Here is a 19798-nt window from a genome sequence, read left to right on the forward strand (position 1 = left end):
ATGTTGTAACACTTCTAGAATAAAAAGCTCTAGGCTCAACAATGGTGGCTGTCCATTAAACATGACAGAGAGAGAGAGAGGTGAGAAATGTCCAATAATCTACATCCCATGTTAGATAAATATTCAAGACTTTCAGAAAACATGGAAAGTGCATACAGTGCATTCGAAAAGTATTCAGACCCCTTAACCTTTTCCACATTTTTTTACGTTACAGCCTTATTCTAAAATGGATTAAATACATGAAAAATACTCACCAATCTACACACAATACCCCATAATGACAAAGCAAAAACAGGTTAATAGAATTTTAGCAAAGGTATTAAAATTTAACAAAATAAATACCTTATTTACATAAGTATTCAGATCCTTTGTTATGAGACTCAAATTGGGCTCAGGTGCATCCTGTTTCCATTGATCATCCTTGAGATGTTTATACAACTTGATTGAAGTCCACCTGTAAATTATATTTATTGGACATGATTTGGAAAGGCACACTCCTGTCTATATAAGGTCCCACAGTTGACAGTGCATGTCAGAGCAAAAACCAAGCCACGAGGTCGAAGGAAATGTAACAAAATGTGGAAAAAGTAAAGGGGTCTGAAAACTTTCCGAAGGCACTGTACACACACACACACACACACACACACACACACACACACACACACACACACACACACACACACACACACACACACACACACACACACACACACACACACACACACACACACACACACACACACACACACACACACACACTCACTTCCCCCTCGCTGACTGACAGTGTTATGTTCCCTCCCTCTTCCCCCTGTATAAAGGTGGAATCAGTCAGTCTGAGGTAAAAGGGAAGTAATTGTTCTTGTAGACAAAACAGTAGAGAACAGCAGTCCGTCACCTCCCCCTCTCCCTTTGTCCTGCCTGGGAAATTGGCTTGAATGGGTTTAAATGGAATTAAATAGCTTTAAATAGCTAACAATTTGAAATGTGCAAATGGCAGGAGTTTTCACCGCAGATGGGCTAAGGGAGAGCTCTAAAGTGGGGAAAGAGCAGGACTATTCAGTTATTCAGTTACAGACGAGGAGGAGATGAGCAGAGTGTGCGTTTGTGTGTGTTTGTGTGCGTGTGTGTGTGCATGTGTGTTCCTGTGAGCATGTGTGTGTGCCAGTGGCGGTCAGTGCCGTTTATGAGGAGGAAGGACAATTTTATTTTCATGAGCATGGCCTTATTTCTATTACAGCATGTTGGATGACTGTCATTCATATTCCAATGTTACATCGATAGGTTAGGCTACTACATCATACTCAAATTTTCCCTAAACCCATCAAGAGGTTGCTATAACCTAGCCTATGAATGAAAGTTTACAACATAGGTGCACACGGGTCTAGAGAAAAATGACACATGGACAGACAATGGCTGTCATTCAATACCACCTTGCACACTCTTTCCTGCATCTAGCCTATCTAGGGTGTAATCATTAGTCCAACAGATGCAAACTAGACTTAATTTTGGACAAATTCTGATATTTTTATCCCCGTTTCGTTTGCTTAAGTTTAAGAAGCATTTCTCAACAGAATCGGTTTAATGAATAAACCCCTGATCACGCATAAACAGTTCACTTTCATAGCAGCCACGTTGTATTCATTCTCACCTCTATGCAATCTCCTCCTCTGACCTTTTCCCTTAGTTTGTGGACTTCAATGAACAACACATCAGCTGTATGTAACCAAGCGAAAAAACCCTTCCTAGCCAAACCATAGCATAACTGCTACACACAGCCTACATCGTTGTCCCCATATTAACTAAGTAACGTTCTAGTCAATATAGCTAATAGAACTAATGCGTTAGTAAACCCGCTACAATCATGCAGTCACGTTACAGTGTAAATTCAGTAAGCAGTTACACCACCAAAAGCTTACCTTGACTTGGAAGAGTTCCAGTGTTGTGTTGGATAGTCATAGCATCCCTCTGTTGTAACATAGCATCCCTCTGTTTGAGCTGGGTGTTTGAGCAACTAAACTAGTCAGCTGCATTTGCTAGCTAAGTAAGTGAAACTGAAAGTAAAAATAAATCAGAAAAATCTCTCTCTTTCTCTTGCTTCTCCTTCATTTTTGAAGAAATTAATTTGTTAAAAACTGTTCAGCTATTGTCTCTCTCTCTTTTTGAGTTAGCTACTCACCACATTTTATGCGCTGCAGTGCTAGCTAGCTGTAGCTTATGCTTTCAGTACTAGATTCATTCTCTGATCCTTTGATTGGGTGGACAATATGTCAGTTCATGCTGCAAGAGCTCTGATAGGTTGGAGGACGTCCTCTGGAAGTTGTCATAATTACTGTGTATGTCTATGGAAAGGGGTGAAAACCAAGAGCCTCCTAGGTTTTGAATTGAAATCAATGTACCAAGAGGAGGACGAAAGCTAGCTCTCCTCCTGCTACACCATGGTGCTACCCTACAGAGTGCTGTTGAGGCTATTGTAGACTTTCATTGCAAAACAGTGTGTTTGAATCAATTATTTGGTGAAGTGAATATATTTAGTATAGTTTTACCTTTTTCCACTGGTGTGTGCATGTGTGACGAAAGGTAAAGTATGACATTATGTTGCTAATCACGCAGTTAGTGAGTCATTGCCATAATTTGTATTTTATACACTTTATCAAATATTCATGAGTGTGGTTTAGAGCGGGAACAAGGATTGATAATAATGGCTGCGACTGGAGGGGTGTGTTTTGTTGTGTTTGAGTGTGTGTGTATGAGCACGTGTGTGTGTATGTATGCTTTCTGTGTATGCGTTGTGTTTGTGTGTGTATGCGCACACACACTTTTGTGAGTGTATGTATATATATATATATAAAGCTCATTGTAATTCTGTTTGGGTGCTTGCTCTCTGTGCTTCTTGGGGTGTCAGTAGCTAGCTAGTAGTCTCCTGGGTTTTGCCTGGCCAAGTCAGACCTTAAATCATAGCACTGCTGCTGAGGCATTACTCTACCCCCCCTAACAATATGTCCCCCTTGCCTCAGCCTGGCTCTACACACCCTGACACATACGTATACTGCTACTTCTTAGAATCTTTAAACACCACTGTATTCTAGCAAATAACCATAGAACACCTCTCTATTCTACCATAGAACCATAGAACACCAACGTATTCGACCATAGAGCCATAGAACACCAATGTATTCAACCATAGAGCCATAGAACACCACTGTATTCTAGCATAGAACCATAGAACACCACTGTATTCTACCATAGAACCATAAAACACCAATGTATTCTACCATGGAATCATAGAACACCACAAAACACACAAATACAAATCATAGAACTGCAGAATGATAGAATGTATTCTACTGATGTGTTCTGTATCACAGAATCATAATATGGAGGGTCTTCTGATGATATTCTAGGCTCTCATAATGTTCTTATGCAAAATCTACATTTTGAAAATTATGCCAATTTCTGTATCTCTACAATTTATAACCTCTTAGAGACAGAAAGGCAGGATAATTATACGGAACAAAAATATAAACACAACATGTAAAGTGTTGGTCCAATGTTTCATGAGCTGAAATAAAAGATCCCAGAACTTTTGCATATGTACCAAAAGCTTATTTCTCTCAAATCTTGTGCAGAAATTTGTTTACATTCCAATTAGTGAGTAACGTTATTTCTCCTGTGCCAAGATAATCCATCCACCTGACAGGTGTGGCATATGAAGAAGCTGATTAATTAAACAGCATGATTATTACACAGGTACACCTTGAATGTTACATTTTCTACCATAAGGGAAAGGGGGATACCTAGTCAGTTGTACAACTGAATGCATTCAACTGAAATGTGTCTTCCACATTTAATCCAACCCCTCTGAATCAGAGAGATGCGGGGGGCTGCCTTAAAATCCGCCTCCGACGTCGTTTTAGAACATTTGGCAGTATGTCCAACTCAATTCCTATGCACTCCCAGGCCCATCCATGGCTGAACCTGGGAGTGCAAATCCATAGATTAGGGCCTAATGAATTTATTTCAATTGACTGATTTCCTTATATGAACTGTAACGCAGTAAAATTGTTGAAATTGTTGAATGTTGCATTTATATTTTTGTTAAGTATATTTGATCCGGACCCTGCACTCTCGATGTCAGAGAAGTAGGCCTCGACCTCCACCCAGCCTCTAGCTGTAGCCCTTCCTGCAGTCATATGACCTAGTGGCATCATGGGTTGGAATGTTATTCATGTTTTTTTAAAGAATTTTTTTAAACAGCCAAAAATCTGGTGTTTCTATATGAAACGGTTTCGTTATATTTCAGTCTTCTGTGATGTATATAAAGTGTAATATTGGGATGTAAACTCAAAATGTAATACATTTCAACTCTATATCTGCCATGGTATAGCTGTCTTCTGTTTTGTAAGCCCATAACCATGTGTGTGAGGTGTATACTTTTGTTTCAAAGTACATTTGTTTAAGACTACCAAGAAAGACTGTGTGACCCTGATTTAGCCCATTGCAGTAAAAGGCTAATGGACTCCTGCATAATGAATACACTAGCACACTATCAGGCTTTTACCTGGGTGTTTTTGATGAGAGGGAGTGGACACATACACACACACGTACATGTTTGCTCACGTGTGTACACAGAGAGGCAGTCATACACACAGGCACGCACACACCCACGCAGGCAGGCACACACACACTCACACACCAGTGGAGGCTCCTCAGAGGAGGAAGGGGAGGACCATTCTCCTCAGTGAATTTTTTTGAGTTTTATTTAGTTATCCTTTTTAGATACAACTATACTAAATATATTCACATGTCACCAAATAATTGATAAAACACACTGTTTTACAATGAAAGTCTACAGTAGCCTCAACAGCACCTCAGTAGGGTAGCACCATGGTGTAGCCAGAGGACAGTTAGTTTCCGTCCTCCTCGTGGTACATTGACTTCAATACAAAACCTAGGAGGTTCATGGTTCTCACCCCCTTCCATGGACTTACACAGTAATTATGACTTCCAGAGGACGTCCTCCAACCTATCAGAGCTCTTGCAGCATGAACTGAGATGTGGTTAACCGATGATCAAAGGATCAGAGAATGAATCTAGTACTGAAAGCATAAGCTACAGCTAGCTAGTACTGCAATGCATAAAATGTGGTGAGTATCTAACTCAAAGAGAGAGAAAGACAATAGTTGAACAGTTTTCAACAGATTAATTTCTTCAAAAATGAAGGAGAAGCAAGAGAGGGAGAGAGAGAGAGCTAGCTTGTCACGTATACTCCCTCTCCAGCGCTTGAGGTCGCCAGTCTGCTTATTATTACGCACACCTGTCACCATCGTTACGCGCACCAGCGCCTCATCAGACTCAACTGGACTCCGTCACCTTCCTGATTCCCTTCCCTATAAGTGTCACTCATTTTGTTTTTTTCTTTGGCGTTATTGACTCTGTTGGTGTTTTATGTCTGTACGCTTTTCGTGTTTCTTGTTTTGTTCCATGTTTGTTTATTTATTAAATTATTCACTCCTTGTACTTGCTTCCCGACTCCCAGCGTACACGTTACAGAATAACGCCTCCCCAAAGGGGAGCATCAGGGAGTGTTTTTGTTTTTTGTTTTGTAGGTGACATCGTCTCCAGATTTCGCTACCGGAGCTACCTGGGATGCCTCAGCCTTCTCCTCAGGCTCCCATGCCTCAGCTACCTTGACAGGTTCACAAGACTCGGTTGGATTGGCAAGCTCCCATGCCTCAGCCGGCTTGTCAAGCTCCCATGCCTCAGCTGGCTTGTCAGGCTCCCATGCCTCAGCCGGCTTGTCAGTCTCCCATGCCTCAGCCGCTTGTCAGGCTCCCATGCCTCAGCTGGTTCGTCAGGCTCCCATCCCTCTGGTCATGGTCCTGCGGCTGGAGCCGCGCGTCAGGGAGGGGGTAGTGTCACATATACTCCCTCTCCGGCACTCGAGGTCACCAGTCTGCTTATTATTACATGCACCAGCGCATCATCAGACTCACCTGGACTCCATCACCTTCCTGATTCCCTTCCCTATAACTGTCACTCCCTTTGGTTTTTCCCTTGGCGTTATTGACTCTGTTTGGTGTCCCATGTCTGTACGCTTTCGTGTTTCTTGTTTTGTTCCATGTTTGTTTATTTATTACATTATTCACTCCCTGTACTTGTTTCCGGACTCCCAGCGAACACGTTACATAGCTATATTTCATTGTCTTTTTTTTTCACAAATTTTCACTTAATTTGCACTATATAGAAATCACTCTGCCATTTCCTTGTTGCTAAAATTTGAATAATTTGCTCAATTTCAGTTTGTGATAAAACAAGCAAGTGTAGAGAGTCATTGTACAACCTAAACCGCTGTGAAATATATTTTCCACAATCCAAAATATTGTGTTTTCAGCTGTTTGAAGCTGGTGTGCAAAACTGAAAGTAAAAGATGCAAAACCGAACATATCTAACGCTTCTTAGACACATTACACACATTTCTATGTGAATTTGGTCAGGTCGCTCAAAAAGTTACATATTGCGGCTAGCTAGCGAATGCAGCTAGCTAGTTTAGCATACTCAAACACCCGGATCAAACAGATAGGGATGCTATGTTAGTCAACTGGCTATGGCTATCCAACACTTGAACTCTTCCAAGTCAAGGTAAGATTTTGGTTTTATTAATTTATTGACACCTGGGCTCACAGGTGTAACTGCTAAACTGCTTGCTATAAACTGTGCCGCATAATTGTAGCGGGTTTATTAACGTGCTAGTTCTAGTAGCTATGCTAACTATTATGGTGTGTTAACTAATATGGTGACAACAATGTAGGCTGAGTGTAGTGGTTAGCAGTTATGATATAAAGTTTGTATTGCAAGGGTTTTTTCACCTGGTCACAGAATAGCGCGTAGATGCAAGAAGGAATTATACAATGAGCAAAGAGATCATGCTGTTTGTATGTGGCTGTAATGGAAGTGAACTGTGTTTGGGGGTGATCAGGGGTGTGTTCATTCCACCGATTCTGTTAAAATATTTCTTTAACTGAACAAAACGGGGATAAAAAATAGCTGCATTTGTCTGATAGAAACTCTCATTTGCAACTGTTTTGACTAATGATTACACCCTAGATCAGCTAGATGCAGGTAAGAGTGTGCAAGGCAGTATTAATATGTCACTGTCTGTCACCTTTTTTCTATCAAATTTTTCTCTTGACCTGTGCTCCTACGTTGTAAGCGTTCATTCATAGGCTAGGTTGTAGCAACCTCATGATGGGTAAAATGTTAGTATCATGTGGTAGCCTAAACCTATCGATGTTATGTTACATTGAGCTGGGTGAAGGGACTATGTCATCCAATATGCTGTAATAGAAATAAGGCCATGCTCATCAACAACAACAAAAACGTCCTCCCTAATCTTAAACGGTACCAACCGCCAGTGACACACACACAGGTTATGGCTGGGTGAGGGGTGAGGGAGTCATGTGACTTATGCATAGATAATAACAGAGAGTAGCAGGAGCGTAAAAGAGGGGGGCAATGCAAATAGTCTGGGTACACATTTTATTAGACATGGATGCATTACGGAGTATGGAGGAGGGTATGAATGGTATGAACGGAGACCATGTGTGTGTGTGTGTGTGTGTGTGTGTTTTTGGTTTGACTTTTTTACTATTTTAGGCTTAGGGCTTAGCTTTAGGGTAAGGATTAGGTTTAGGGTTAGAGGTTAGGTTTAGGGTTAGAGGTTAGGTTTAGGGTTAGGATTAGGTTTAGGTTTAGAGGTTAGAAAAAATAGGATTTTGAATGGGAATCAATTCTTTGTTCCCCACAAGGATAGTAAAAACAAATGTTTGTGTTTGTGTGAGAGAGTGAGAGAGTGTGTGTATGTGTTGGCATGTGCGTTGACAGGTTTTAAATGCTGACAGTGACAGTGTGAGGATAGAAGTGACACAGTAGCACATTCTCTGGGCTCAGACTGCCTGTCTGTCTGTCCCTGTGTGTGTGTGGTGATGCGATGTGTATTCTGCTGGTCTACAATACACCACTTCGCAGATGCTTTTATCCCCAAAAATTACAATACAAAGCGTGCCTGCATTTTTAGTGGGCTAACCCAAAAGAGAGAGTGAGAGAAAGAGAGGCGGTGTGAAGTTGTCTCCTTCAGAAATTGAGGAGACAAAAAGCTTCTGTCTCGTTTTTCTCTCCTTTTTCTAAACTCCCTCCCTCCTTCCCTCACCTCCCCTCCCCCCTTTCTCCCTCACTTCCCCTCTCTCTCTCCAGAATATGGAGGACCACCTAGCGTTCCTGATCACCGTGCCCACCACCCTCTTCCTCTTCCTCTCCATCTTCATCCTGGTCTGCATAGAGTCCGTCTTCAACCGCATGCTCCGCCTCTTCTCCCTCCTTATATGGGCCTGCCTGGTTGCCATGGGTTACCTCTTCATGTTCTCCGGGGGGATCCTCTGTCCTTGGGACCAGGTGAGGTGGTGGGGTGTGCGCTCGCGTGCGCATATTGGGCAGCGTTGTGTGTGTATGTTTGTGTAGAAGAAGAAACATATTGTTCATTAATATTTTATTGTCCATTCGTCTTTAAAGGAGAATGTTGCTTTTTTGCTTTTCAACCCAATCCCTTGAGACACACATACAAGGGTTTGGGACCACAGGGTTAGCCACGGTTCATTGCTGCTGGAACTGTTTTTTTTTAAGGTTTGAGTGCCTTGCTCAAAACCACAGCGGCTGAGATGCCATCTTTGATTACTGTTTACTACATCAGAACTGGGATTCAAACCGGCGATCGTCCTCTCTAACTTCTAGGCTACCTGCTTTTGTGTGTTTGTGTGTCTGTGTGTGAGTGTGTGTCCTTTACCGTGAGTGTTCCTCATGTGTGATTAAGTGTTAGGCTAAGCCACAGAAGGTGAGAGATCAGGAGACAGATACATTACCTTTCAGGCCCATTCACTTTACTCTCCCACCTCCTTATCTCCCTCCTTCCTTCCCTCTCTCTTTTCCAATTTACTTTTCATTTGATCTTTTTCCCAGTCCCCCCGCGTCTCTCTGTCTCTCCTTATTTCTAAAATTCTATTTACTTTATATCTGACACTTTACCTCATCCTCCCTGGTCTCCTTCCATTTATCCCTCTCTCACCATCACTCCCCTCTCCTTCTCCTTCTGTTCCTCTCCTCCCTCCCTCTCTCACCATCACTCCCCTCTCCTTCTCCTTCTGTCCCTCTCCTCCCTCCCTCTCTCACCATCACTCCCCTCTCCTTCTCCTTCTGTTCCTCTCCTCCCTCCCTCTCTCACCATCACTCCCCTCTCCTTCTCCTTCTGTTCCTCTCCTCCCTCCCTCTCTCACCGTCACTCCCCCTCTCCTTCTCCTACCTTCTCTCCATCCCTCTCTCACCTTCACTCCCCCTCTCCTTCTCCTCTTCTCTCCATCCCTCTCTCACCTTCACTCCCCCTCTCCTTCTCCTACCTTCTCTCCATCCCTCTCTCACCTTCACTCCCCCTCTCCTTCCCCTTCTGTTCCTCTCCTCCCTCCCTCTCTCACCATCACTCCCCCTCTCCTTCTCCTACCTTCTCTCCCTCCCTCTCTCACCATCACTCCCCCTCTCCTTCTCCTCTTCTCTCCATCCCTCCTTCCCCTTCTGTTCCTCTCCTCCCTCCCTCTCTCACTGTCACTCCCCCTCTCCTTCTTCTACCTTCTCCCCATCCCTCCTTCTCCTTCTGTTCCTCTCTTCCCTCCCTCTCTCACCGTCACTCCCCCTCTCCTTCTCCTACCTTCTCTCCATCCCTCCTTTCCCTTCTGTTCCTCTCCTCCCTCCTTCTCTCACCGTCACTCCCCTCTCCTTCTCCTACATTCTCTCCATCCCTCCTTCTCCTTCTGTTCCTCTCCTCCCTCCCTTTCTCACCGTCACTCCCCTTCTCTTTCTCCTACCTTCTCTCCAGCCCTCCTTCCCCTTCTGTTCCTCTCCTCCCTCCTTCTCTCAACCTTGCACCCCCTTTCCTTTTCCTAACTTCTATCCATCCCTCCCTCACCCTCTGTTTCTCTTCTTCCCTCCCCCTCTCTGCATTCTTCTCTCCAGAGCCTCCTCTTCCTTTTAGCAGACTACTCATGGAGAGTAGTGCCCTGCGTCTGCTAAGGGCCCCCGACCAAAAAGGAACTCAGTTGGGTAGTGCATCAGCAGTTTTCCACTTGTTATGTCAGTCACTCAATTAGCCGAGTTCAGCTAACATTTTTTAGGTTGCTAGGCAAGGTATTCTAGCCAGCTATATAAACCTTATAGTAGGCCTTATCATCACCAAATTACCGACCGGCCACGCAGGGCATGCATTCAGGGGCCCTGACCTCCAGGGTGCCCCCGTTGATTTTGTTAGTCACTTTTACACATATATCATATGAACGTGGCATAAATCATAGCAAAATGTGTAAATTGCTGAAAATGTGCTTTAAAACTGCAAAATGTTCTCCGTCCCATGGCAAAATGTGAATAATTGCAGAAAATGTGCTTTAAAACTGCAACACTTTCTCTACACCCAATGGCAAATGTGTAGAATTGCAGGAAATGTACTTTAGAATACAAAGAAAATACAAAAGTGGGGGCACTAAAAGGTTTTTCCCGCGACGTAGGGGGCCCCCCCCAACCAAATCTCGCTTAGGGCCCTCAAAAGGCTAGAGGCGGCACTGCTTCTCTCCCTCCCGCATACCCCCCTCCTTCTCCTAGCTTCTCTCCCTCACTCTTCCATCATCGTGGTGGAGATATTTTTATCCATCTCTCCATCTGTGAGAGCATAATCATTCTGCATTATTAAACAACCTATTCTGCTCAATGACTCTCTCTCCCCTTCTCTCCTACTACATTCGATTTTTCATATGAAATCATGAGTTTTTTCTGAAAGGGTCTTTCAGCTATATCCTGTCCTCTTTTCTCTTTCTCTCTCTCTCTCTCTCTCTCTCTCTCTCTCTCTCTCTCTCTTTCTATCCCTCTCTACCTCTCTCTCTTCCTGTCTCCTTCTTACACAGACACTAATCTCATATCATTACTCTAGTGGTTAATTCCACATTCTCAGTAGGCACCTTAAGGAGGAAACGTATTGAAAGGAGAACGAGTGTTCTTATATGACAGGTAGTTCAGGTATAGAACACCACCCAGGTGTCCTGTGAGGATGATGGTAAATGCCTCAGACTAGAAGAATGAGAAAAATGGCTCTTTACTGTGAGCCAATCAGCCTGGAGCCAGGAGGAAGTACACTCTCAACCATACTGATGGAACACACTGAGCTAAATAACACTGTCTGCAACTACTGCTGCGACTACAGTCTGTTCTCAAACAGAGAGAGAGAGAGAGAGTGTGGGGAGGGAGAGAGAGACGGAAAGAGAGGGGTGTGGAGAGAGAATCTGAAAGTTTAGAACAGGTTATGTTCTGCTTAGTAACAGTCACACACACAATCTGTCACACACATAAACACACACCCACAGCAGCCCTTTCAGCTGAGGAGTTGGTTGTGTCTGGACCTGATTGAATCTCCCAGGAGAGAGCAGGTATTAGTGGAAGCCAGATTGGATCAGAGCTCCAGACACCTGGTACCATCAAAACAATACAACCCTCCCTCATTCTGACCTGGCTGGTTGGCTTGCGGAAAGGAGAGAGAAGGGGTGGGAGAGAGGAGATGGAGAAACGGAAAGAGAATGATGGAAGAGAAAACAATATATAAACTTAGAAAAGTAGACCATCTAACATTTGACTGTAGCAAATAAAGGATGAGAAACCAACTGTCAACAGTAAAACATCCATATCCCTTCTCACATTGCTGTTTGTCACTAAATGGCCATTCAAGAACAGAAACAATGTCAATATCAGCAGAAATGATGAGCTAGCAGCACCAAAGCTATTTGTTCTTAATTAATGTTTGGGTTGAAGTCAAGGTGTCACGTCCTGACCAGTAAAAGGGGCTATTTGTCATTGTAGTTTGGTCACGGCGTGGCAGAGGGTGTTTGTTTTGTGTGTTTTGGTGTTTTTGGTTTAGGTTCTATGTTTTCTATTTCTATGTTTAACTCTAGTTTTCTATTTCTATGTTGGGTTTTTTGGTAGGACCTCCAATTAGAGAAAGCTGGTTGTCGTTGACTCTAATTGGAGGCCATATTTAGTTGAGGTTTGTTTAACTTGTGTTTTGTGGGTGGTTATTTTCTGTATAGCCTGTGTGCCTTATGGAACTGTTTTTCGTTGTACGTTTATTTTGTTTAAGTGTTTTCATCAAATAAATTAAGTATGAGCACTTTACCCGCTGCGCCTTGGTCCTATCCTTACGACGCCTATGACACAAGGTCAGGGTTGGTGGTAAGAATTGCATGTCTGTCTGTCTGTCTGTCTGTCTGTCTGTCTGTCTGTCTGTCTGTCTGTCTGTCTGTCTGTCTGTCTGTCTGTCTGTCTGTCTGTCTGTCTGTCTGTCGGAGAAGTGGAAAAAATATTGTTATCGATCAATAATGACTAACTTCCTGGCATTGACAACTTAGATGGAAAACTACTGAGGATAGTAGCTGACTCTATAGCCACTCCTATCTGTCATATCTTTAATCTGAGCCTAGATGAAAGTCTTTATCCTCAGGCCTGGAGGGTAGCCAAAGTCATTCCGCTACCCTAGAATGGTAAAGTGGCCTTTACTGGTTCTAACAGCAGACCTATCAGCTTGCTGCCTGCTCTTAACAAACCGTTGGAAAAAATTGTGTTTGACCAAATACAAGGCAACTTCTCTGTAAACAAATTAACAACAGACTTTAAGTATGCTTATAGAAAAAGGTACTCAACATGTACTGCACTGACACAAATGACTGATGATTGGTTGAAAGAAATTGATAATAAGAAGATTGTGGGAGCTGTACTGGTAGATTTCAGTGCAGCCTTTGATATTATTGACCATAACCTGTTGTTGAGAAAACTTATGTGTTATGACTTTTCAACCTCTGCCATATCGTGAGTTCAGAGATCTTTCTAATATAACTGAGGTTCTTCTTTAATGGAAGCTTCTCTAATTTCAAACATGTAAAGTGTGGTGTACCTCAGGGCAGCTCTCTAAGCCCTCTACTATTTCATTTTTTTTTTAAATCAATGACCTGCCACTGGCATTAAACAAAGCATGTGTGTCCATGTATGCTGATGATTCAACCATATACGCATCAGCAACCACAGCTAATAAAGTCACTGAAACCCTTAACAAAGATTTGCAGTCTGTTTTGGAATGGGTGGCCAGAAATAAACTGATCCTGAACATCTCTAAAACTAAGAGCATTTTATTTGGTACAAATCATTCCCTAAGTTCTAGACCTCAGGTAAATCTGGTAATGAATGATGTGGCTGTTGAACAAGTTGAGACTAAATTACTTGGTGTCACCTTAGCTTGTAAACTTTCATGGTTTAAAAATATAGATTCAATGGTTGTAAAGATGGGGAGAGGTTGCTGCTTTTTTGCTTTTTTGACACCAAACTCCACAAAGCAAGTCCTACAGGCTCTATTTTTATATTATTGTCCAGTCATATGATCAAGTGCTGCAAAGAAAGACCTAGTTAAGCTGCAGCTGGCCCAGAACAAAGCGACACATATTGCTGTTCATTGTAATCAGAAGGCTAATACAGCACCTTGCAAAAGTATTTATCCCCCTTGGCGTTTTGCCTAGTTTGTTGCATTACAACCTGTAATTTAAATGTATTTTTATTTGGATTTCATGTAATGGACATACACAAAATAGTTGAAAATGGTGAAGTGAAAGGAAAAAATAAATTTGTTAAAAACAACAACAATTAAACAGAAAAGTGGTGCATGCATATGTATTCAGCCCTTTTGCTATGAAGCCCCTAAATAAGATCTGGTGCAACCAATTACCTTCAGAAGTCACATAATTAGTTAAATAAAGTCCACCTGTGTGCAATCTAAGTGTCACATGATCTGTCACATGATCTCAGTATATATACACCTGTTCTGAAAGGCCCTATAGTCTGCAACACCGCTAAGCAAGGGGCACCACCATGCACCAACCACCAAGCAAGTGGCAAAGCCCGGACCTCAATTCAATTGAGAATCTGTGGTATGACTTAAAGATTGTTGTACACCAGCAGAACCCATCCAACTTGAAGGAGCTAGAGCAGTTTTGACTTGAAGAATGGGCAAAAATCCCAGTGGCTAGATGTGCCAAGCTTATAGAGACATACCCCAAGATACTTGCAGCTGTAATTGCTGCTAAAGGTGGTTCTACAAAGTATTGACTTTGGGGGGTTGAATAGTTATGCACGCTCAAGTTTTCTGTTTTATTTTGTCTTATTTCTTGTTTTTTTCACAATAAAAAATATTTTGCATCTTCAAAGTGGTAGGCATGTTGTGGAAATCAAATAATACAACCCCCCCCCCCCCAAATCTATTTTAATTCCAGGTTGTAAGGCAACAAAATAGGAAAAATGCCAAGGGGTGAATACTTTCGTAAGCCACTGTATTAATACTATGCATGCCAGTCTGTTTTAGCTAAGAGTTGAGGAAAGACTTACTGCGTCACTTCTTGTTTTTATGGAAATTCCAAATTGTTTGCATAGTCAACTTACATACAGCACTGACACACACAGTTACACCCCCAGACATGCCATCAGGGATCTTTTCACAGTCCCCAGGTCCAGAAGAAATCCAAAGAAATGTACAGTATTATACAGAGCCATGAGTGCATGGAACACCCTTCCATCTTATATAGCTCAAGTGAACAGCAAACCTGGTTTCAAAAAAACAAATTAAGCAACAGCTCACGGCACAACGGTCTCCCCCATTTGACCTACTTGTTGTGTGTATGTACTGACATGTATGTGATAGATGCACACACACACTACATGTTCGTTTTTTTCTGTATGTAAATTGTAAGTCTTTTGTCTGTAATGTCTTTTTTGTTATATGTCGGACACCAGTAAGATTAGCTGTCGACATTGGCGTCAGCTAATGGGAATCCTAGTAAATCAAATCAAATCTCTCTGCACAATATCCCTCTATCCCTCTAGTAGTCATAGTGTCTGTCATCTCTCTGTCTTTCCTGAACCCTTACCTTTGAACTACTGTGATATAGACACTCACTGTGACCCTCTGTTGACTTCCTATTCCACTTCCCACTTCCTGTCCCTGTCAGACACCACTTCCTGTTAGTGAGGTCTTGGTTCGTGTCCATGGTGCTGCTGTGATGGGATACGCTCTGAGCCATGACCTCCTTATCTGTTTGTTTAGTTCCTGTGTCCAGCTCCTCCTTTCCTGTTCTGATCCTGGTATATCAGTAGTGCTATAACTATAACGTGATATGATTTAGGCTGTTATTAACAACTCTCTGCTGCGAAAGGTTCCCCAAACTAATGTTGTATGGTGAGTAAACTTGCCTAAGGATTTAGCTCGGTAGGCTAATGCACACACGTGATTCATGATTAGGGTTGCAAAATTCTGTTAACTTTCCCAAAATTCAGGGGTTTTCCCAAAAATGATGTTTGGAAGATTCCAGGAATCAGCAGGAAATCCGGAGTCATGCAACCAGAATTTCTGGAAAACGATGTATTTTGGGATAGTTTGCAGAATTTTGTAACCCTATTCATGATTTATGTAGTAGACCAAACATTTAAGAGTCAGAGAAAAGTTTGTGCTGATGCCTGGTGGACCATAGTACAGTGACAGAAGTGACTTCTTGGAATGTTCCGTTACTTCCTCTCTCCCAGGATGTCATCGTGTAACATGTTAAAGTGTCTCCCTGCAATATTTAATGGGAGAATCTCAATTGGTTTTGCTCTCCTCCATCTTCTGGAAACAGATGCACTTGTATGAAATTAGACACTTCTTCTCCACCCACGCGTCTTCAGGCAAAGGATGTTTACAGGGGAGGATTCCCAAAATAAATGTGTAAAGTGATAAAAGAAATGCAGCTAGTTGTGGCAGACATTTTATAGATAAACATTAAGTAGAGTATTGCTTTTAAATGTGTCCATGCTTTTCTCTTTCAAGAAAACAACAGCTGATTCAAAGGGGTGTGGCATATTGTAAAACGCTGTGCTAGACACCGCGAGGATGCTGTTGTGCATCATCTGTCAAAGTAGGTAATTGAGGAGTGGAGCAGACGCCTTCGTTTGCCTACTAACGAATTGACAATCCCCTCAACCACTCTACCACTTATTTGGTTTCCGGATCACAGAAGAAAGAAGGATGGAGGAGTCGAGGAGAGGACAAACTTTTGTCCAATTGAGAATCTCCCTATGACTTCCTACTTCCTTTCTCCCTTCTTCCTATTCACAGTGTTTGTGGTGTAACATGTTAACGTTTCCCCCGGTAACATCCTGTGTCTTCCTCTCTCCCAGGTGTCCTTCTTCCTATTCATAGTGTTTGTGGTCTACACCATGCTGCCGTTCTCCATGAGGGGAGCAGTCCTAGCCAGCATCATCACATGTTTATCACACACAATCACACTCAGTGTGTGTCTGGCGTTTACTGCAGAGGCCTTGGAACCACTGGTGTGGCAGGTAAGGGTACACACATACACACACACACACATTTAAACATAAACACACACACAGATTCAAAGCACACACCACATACACACACATACATTTTATTTTCATACATTTTTATGATATAACCAATTTTGACAGTTGGCCCATCTACTGGAAATCACTCAGTTCTGCCTCCAGGGCAAGACAATCAACATCAACCTGCTTCTATCCAGCAGCTCTCTGTTTGTCCCCCTCTCTCTCTCTCTTTCTCTCTCTCATTCCGATCTCTCTCTCTCCCTCTACTCTGTGTGGGCCTCAGTACGCTCCTCATTACCAGAGTAGAGCTCTCAGTCTAAATGAATAGCTACTCTGAGAGCTGGGGCTAGAGGCTGAGCCTGTGTGCCAAATAGCATCCTATTCTCTACGGGCCCTGGTCAAACGTAGTGCACAACATACGGAGTAGGAGGCCATCTGGGATGCTGCTGAGGAATAAATGAACTGGGCATAATGTCCTGCTCTATCGAAGCTAGCTAGGTCAGTGAAGCTACAACACAACTTAGTGTGTCAGTATGTCTGTGCTGTTGGTCAATGCTAACAATATTTTCACATAGCCAGAAATAAAAGGCTTAGATGTTACCCACAAAGTCTGTGACATAGGTATGCATGCAGGTAGGCTGGCACACACACATGCACACACAGGTACACACAGCCTCAGCCAATCTCTATCCCTCTCAGGGTGCTTGCATGTGCACACACACACACACCATGGTTTACTGGAAAAACCCTTTACATGTCTCTGTAAATAAACATGTAATAAACACACTTATTGCCTGGTCTTCTGAAGACCTGTGTCTATTTATTTACAGGGTTTTGATGAGCCTGATGTTGACATAGTGGCAAACTACATGAACAAGATATGTGTACTAGGGCAGGTTTATGGGGCAATAATGTGTTATTGAGTTGTATAGATGGACATTGGGTTATTAGATTATAGAAGACTTAATCTGCACTGGCGTCAGACACTGAGTTTATCTCATTGAGTCTCCTCTGTGTGTATGTCAGAGAGAGTGGGGGAGGGTGGATTTGTATTTCTCTTGATTGAGTCATTCGCATGTGACTCTTTCAGTATTTTATTCACGTCTCCAATAGCATCTGTGTTGTTCTATACCCCTTCTTTCCCACCAGCTGACCATTGTGAAGTTTCATCATGTCTGTATGAGGCCCATGCATCAGTCAGTTAGGGGGTGTCTGATGTGTGTTGCCACTGTGACTGCACACACAGCGGATGGGATGGATATTTGTTATTTTTTTTACTTTACATTTATTTAGCTAGGCAAGTCAGGAATGGCAATGGTAATGTCTGGGTGTGGGTTTGTTAGGTTGGTTGTCTGGTAAAATGTATCAGTCTGTGAATAAGAATTTTCTCCTAGGAGGACTAAGGCTATTCTATTTCCTCTCCTCTCCTCTCCTCTCCTCTCCTCTCCTCTCCTCTCCTCTCCTCTCCTCTCCTCTCCTCTCCTCTCCTCTCCTCTCCTCTCTCCCTCTCCTCTCCTCTCCTCTCCTCTCCTCTCCTCTCCTCTCCTCTCCTCTCCTCTCCTCTCCACTCCTCTCCTCTCCTCTATCAGATCCTGGCTAACATCATTATCTTTACGTGTGGTAACCTGGCTGGAGCGTACCATAAGCACCTGATGAACCTGGCCCTCAGACAGACCTACCAGGACACCTGCAACTGCATCAAGTCCCCCATCAAACTGGAGTTTGAGAAACACCAGCAGGTAGGTCTACTTTGCACAGACATAAAAGGTATAGACACACACGCACATAGAGCGTATAAAGTATTGATTGTGTGTGTATGTGTAAAATAGAGCACCAATTGGGTGCCTGAGGCAATTAAAGGGTTGAACTTGAATCTGTGTCCTGTTCGTCATTGTGCCTCTAACCGGGTATCCAGAGCAATCGTCCCTTATCTAAACCGGCACCTTAGTTTTGGGGTAAGCCGGAACTCCCCAGTGCTGCAGCCAGTCCAGCAAGTGCCAGAGCTCCAACCTGCTCAACCTGCAGACTGCCAGTCAGCCCTGCAGCCACTCAGCTGGCACCCCAACCGACACAGCCTGTGTCTCTCCTGGCCAACCTGCTGTTACCAGACCCGACCACCGTCCTGGTCCCAGTGTACCCGAGGACCATTCCAGCACTGACCTGGGCCCATCTGCAGCACCAGCTCTGGGTCCGATGTCCGGCCCTGTCCTGGACTCACAGGCCGACTCATTTCCAGTCCTAGGTCCGTCATCCACTCCTGTCCCAGGCCCAATGCCATCGGATTACCCAGCTCCAGCCCTGGGTCCACAACCTTCACCACCCCCTGAGGACACAGCACAGCCAGACCAACGACCAGCACTGGGTCTGAGGCTCAACCTGCCTTCAGGACACAGCACAGCCAGACCCACGACCAGCACTGGATCTGAGGCTCAACCTGCCTTCAGGACACAGCACAGCCAGACCCAGTGCCAGTCCTGGATCCAAAGCCTGGACCATTTGGGGCCTGCCTCTGGCTCCGGACCGGGATGCACATCTATCCCCCGTATGAGAGCCTCCACCTAACCAGTGCGCTTGTCCTGTTCCGGCTGAGGATACCTGGCCTGACTTGGTGGGATGACCTCCTCCACCAGCCTGGACACCTCCAGCAGCATGGCATGACTCAAGCTGGGCAGTCCAGCCTCACAGACACTGTGAGTACCTTGACTCTCACTGCCCGCTCCCTCCATGCCATGGAACGGGTGGTGACATGGGGCTGTGGGACTCCTGCGTCCTCCAGTGTCTTAAAATCACTGGCCTTCACGAACCGCCAACTGGGGACATAGCCATGCCTGCACAAGAGGGTTTCTTCTGAGTTAAAAATCTACTTCATACATTTTGGGGCAGCAGTAGAAAAACTTCTCTCAAACCCTCTCTCTGGCCCTGGGACATAGAGACAAACTTTGTGACTTCTTACAGCTGAGGTAGGCTACCAACCCGAAATTTCAGCCTGAGTCAATTGTCCTGCATCAGAAGGCCATTTCACACCTGTGTGCTATCAACCAGGTTGCCAGGGAACAGAGTCAGTCGACCTGGTCAGCCAACCAGTGGTCTAGCCCGGGAGCAGTAGAACCCCACTCTGCCTCTCAGCTCTTCAGCTGTTTCCAGGATGGCAGGTTGAGACAACCTCTATATTTAAAATGTTTTATTTAACCTTTATTTAACTAGGCAAGTCAGTTTAGAACAAATTCTTATTTACAATGGCGGCCTAACAAAAGGCAAAAGACCTCCTGCGGGGACGGGGGCTGGGATTAAACATTTTTAATAC

General features: G+C 43.7%; 1 protein-coding gene across 2 annotated transcripts in view; it reads left to right on the forward strand.

Annotated features, from left to right (window-relative positions):
* The window catches only part of LOC106570343 (adenylate cyclase type 2), a 94152-nt gene that overhangs the window by 13512 nt on the left and 60842 nt on the right, over positions 1-19798 (forward strand). For both annotated transcript variants that reach the window (XM_014142541.2, XM_014142542.2), the window contains exons 2-4: positions 8251-8448; positions 16327-16488; positions 18084-18233. In XM_014142541.2, coding sequence (XP_013998016.1) covers positions 8251-8448; positions 16327-16488; positions 18084-18233 — 510 coding nt within the window. The remainder of the gene's footprint in view (positions 1-8250; positions 8449-16326; positions 16489-18083; positions 18234-19798) is intronic.

Source organism: Salmo salar, chromosome ssa14 (assembly GCF_905237065.1).
Source record: "Salmo salar chromosome ssa14, Ssal_v3.1, whole genome shotgun sequence".
NCBI lineage: Eukaryota > Metazoa > Chordata > Actinopteri > Salmoniformes > Salmonidae > Salmo > Salmo salar.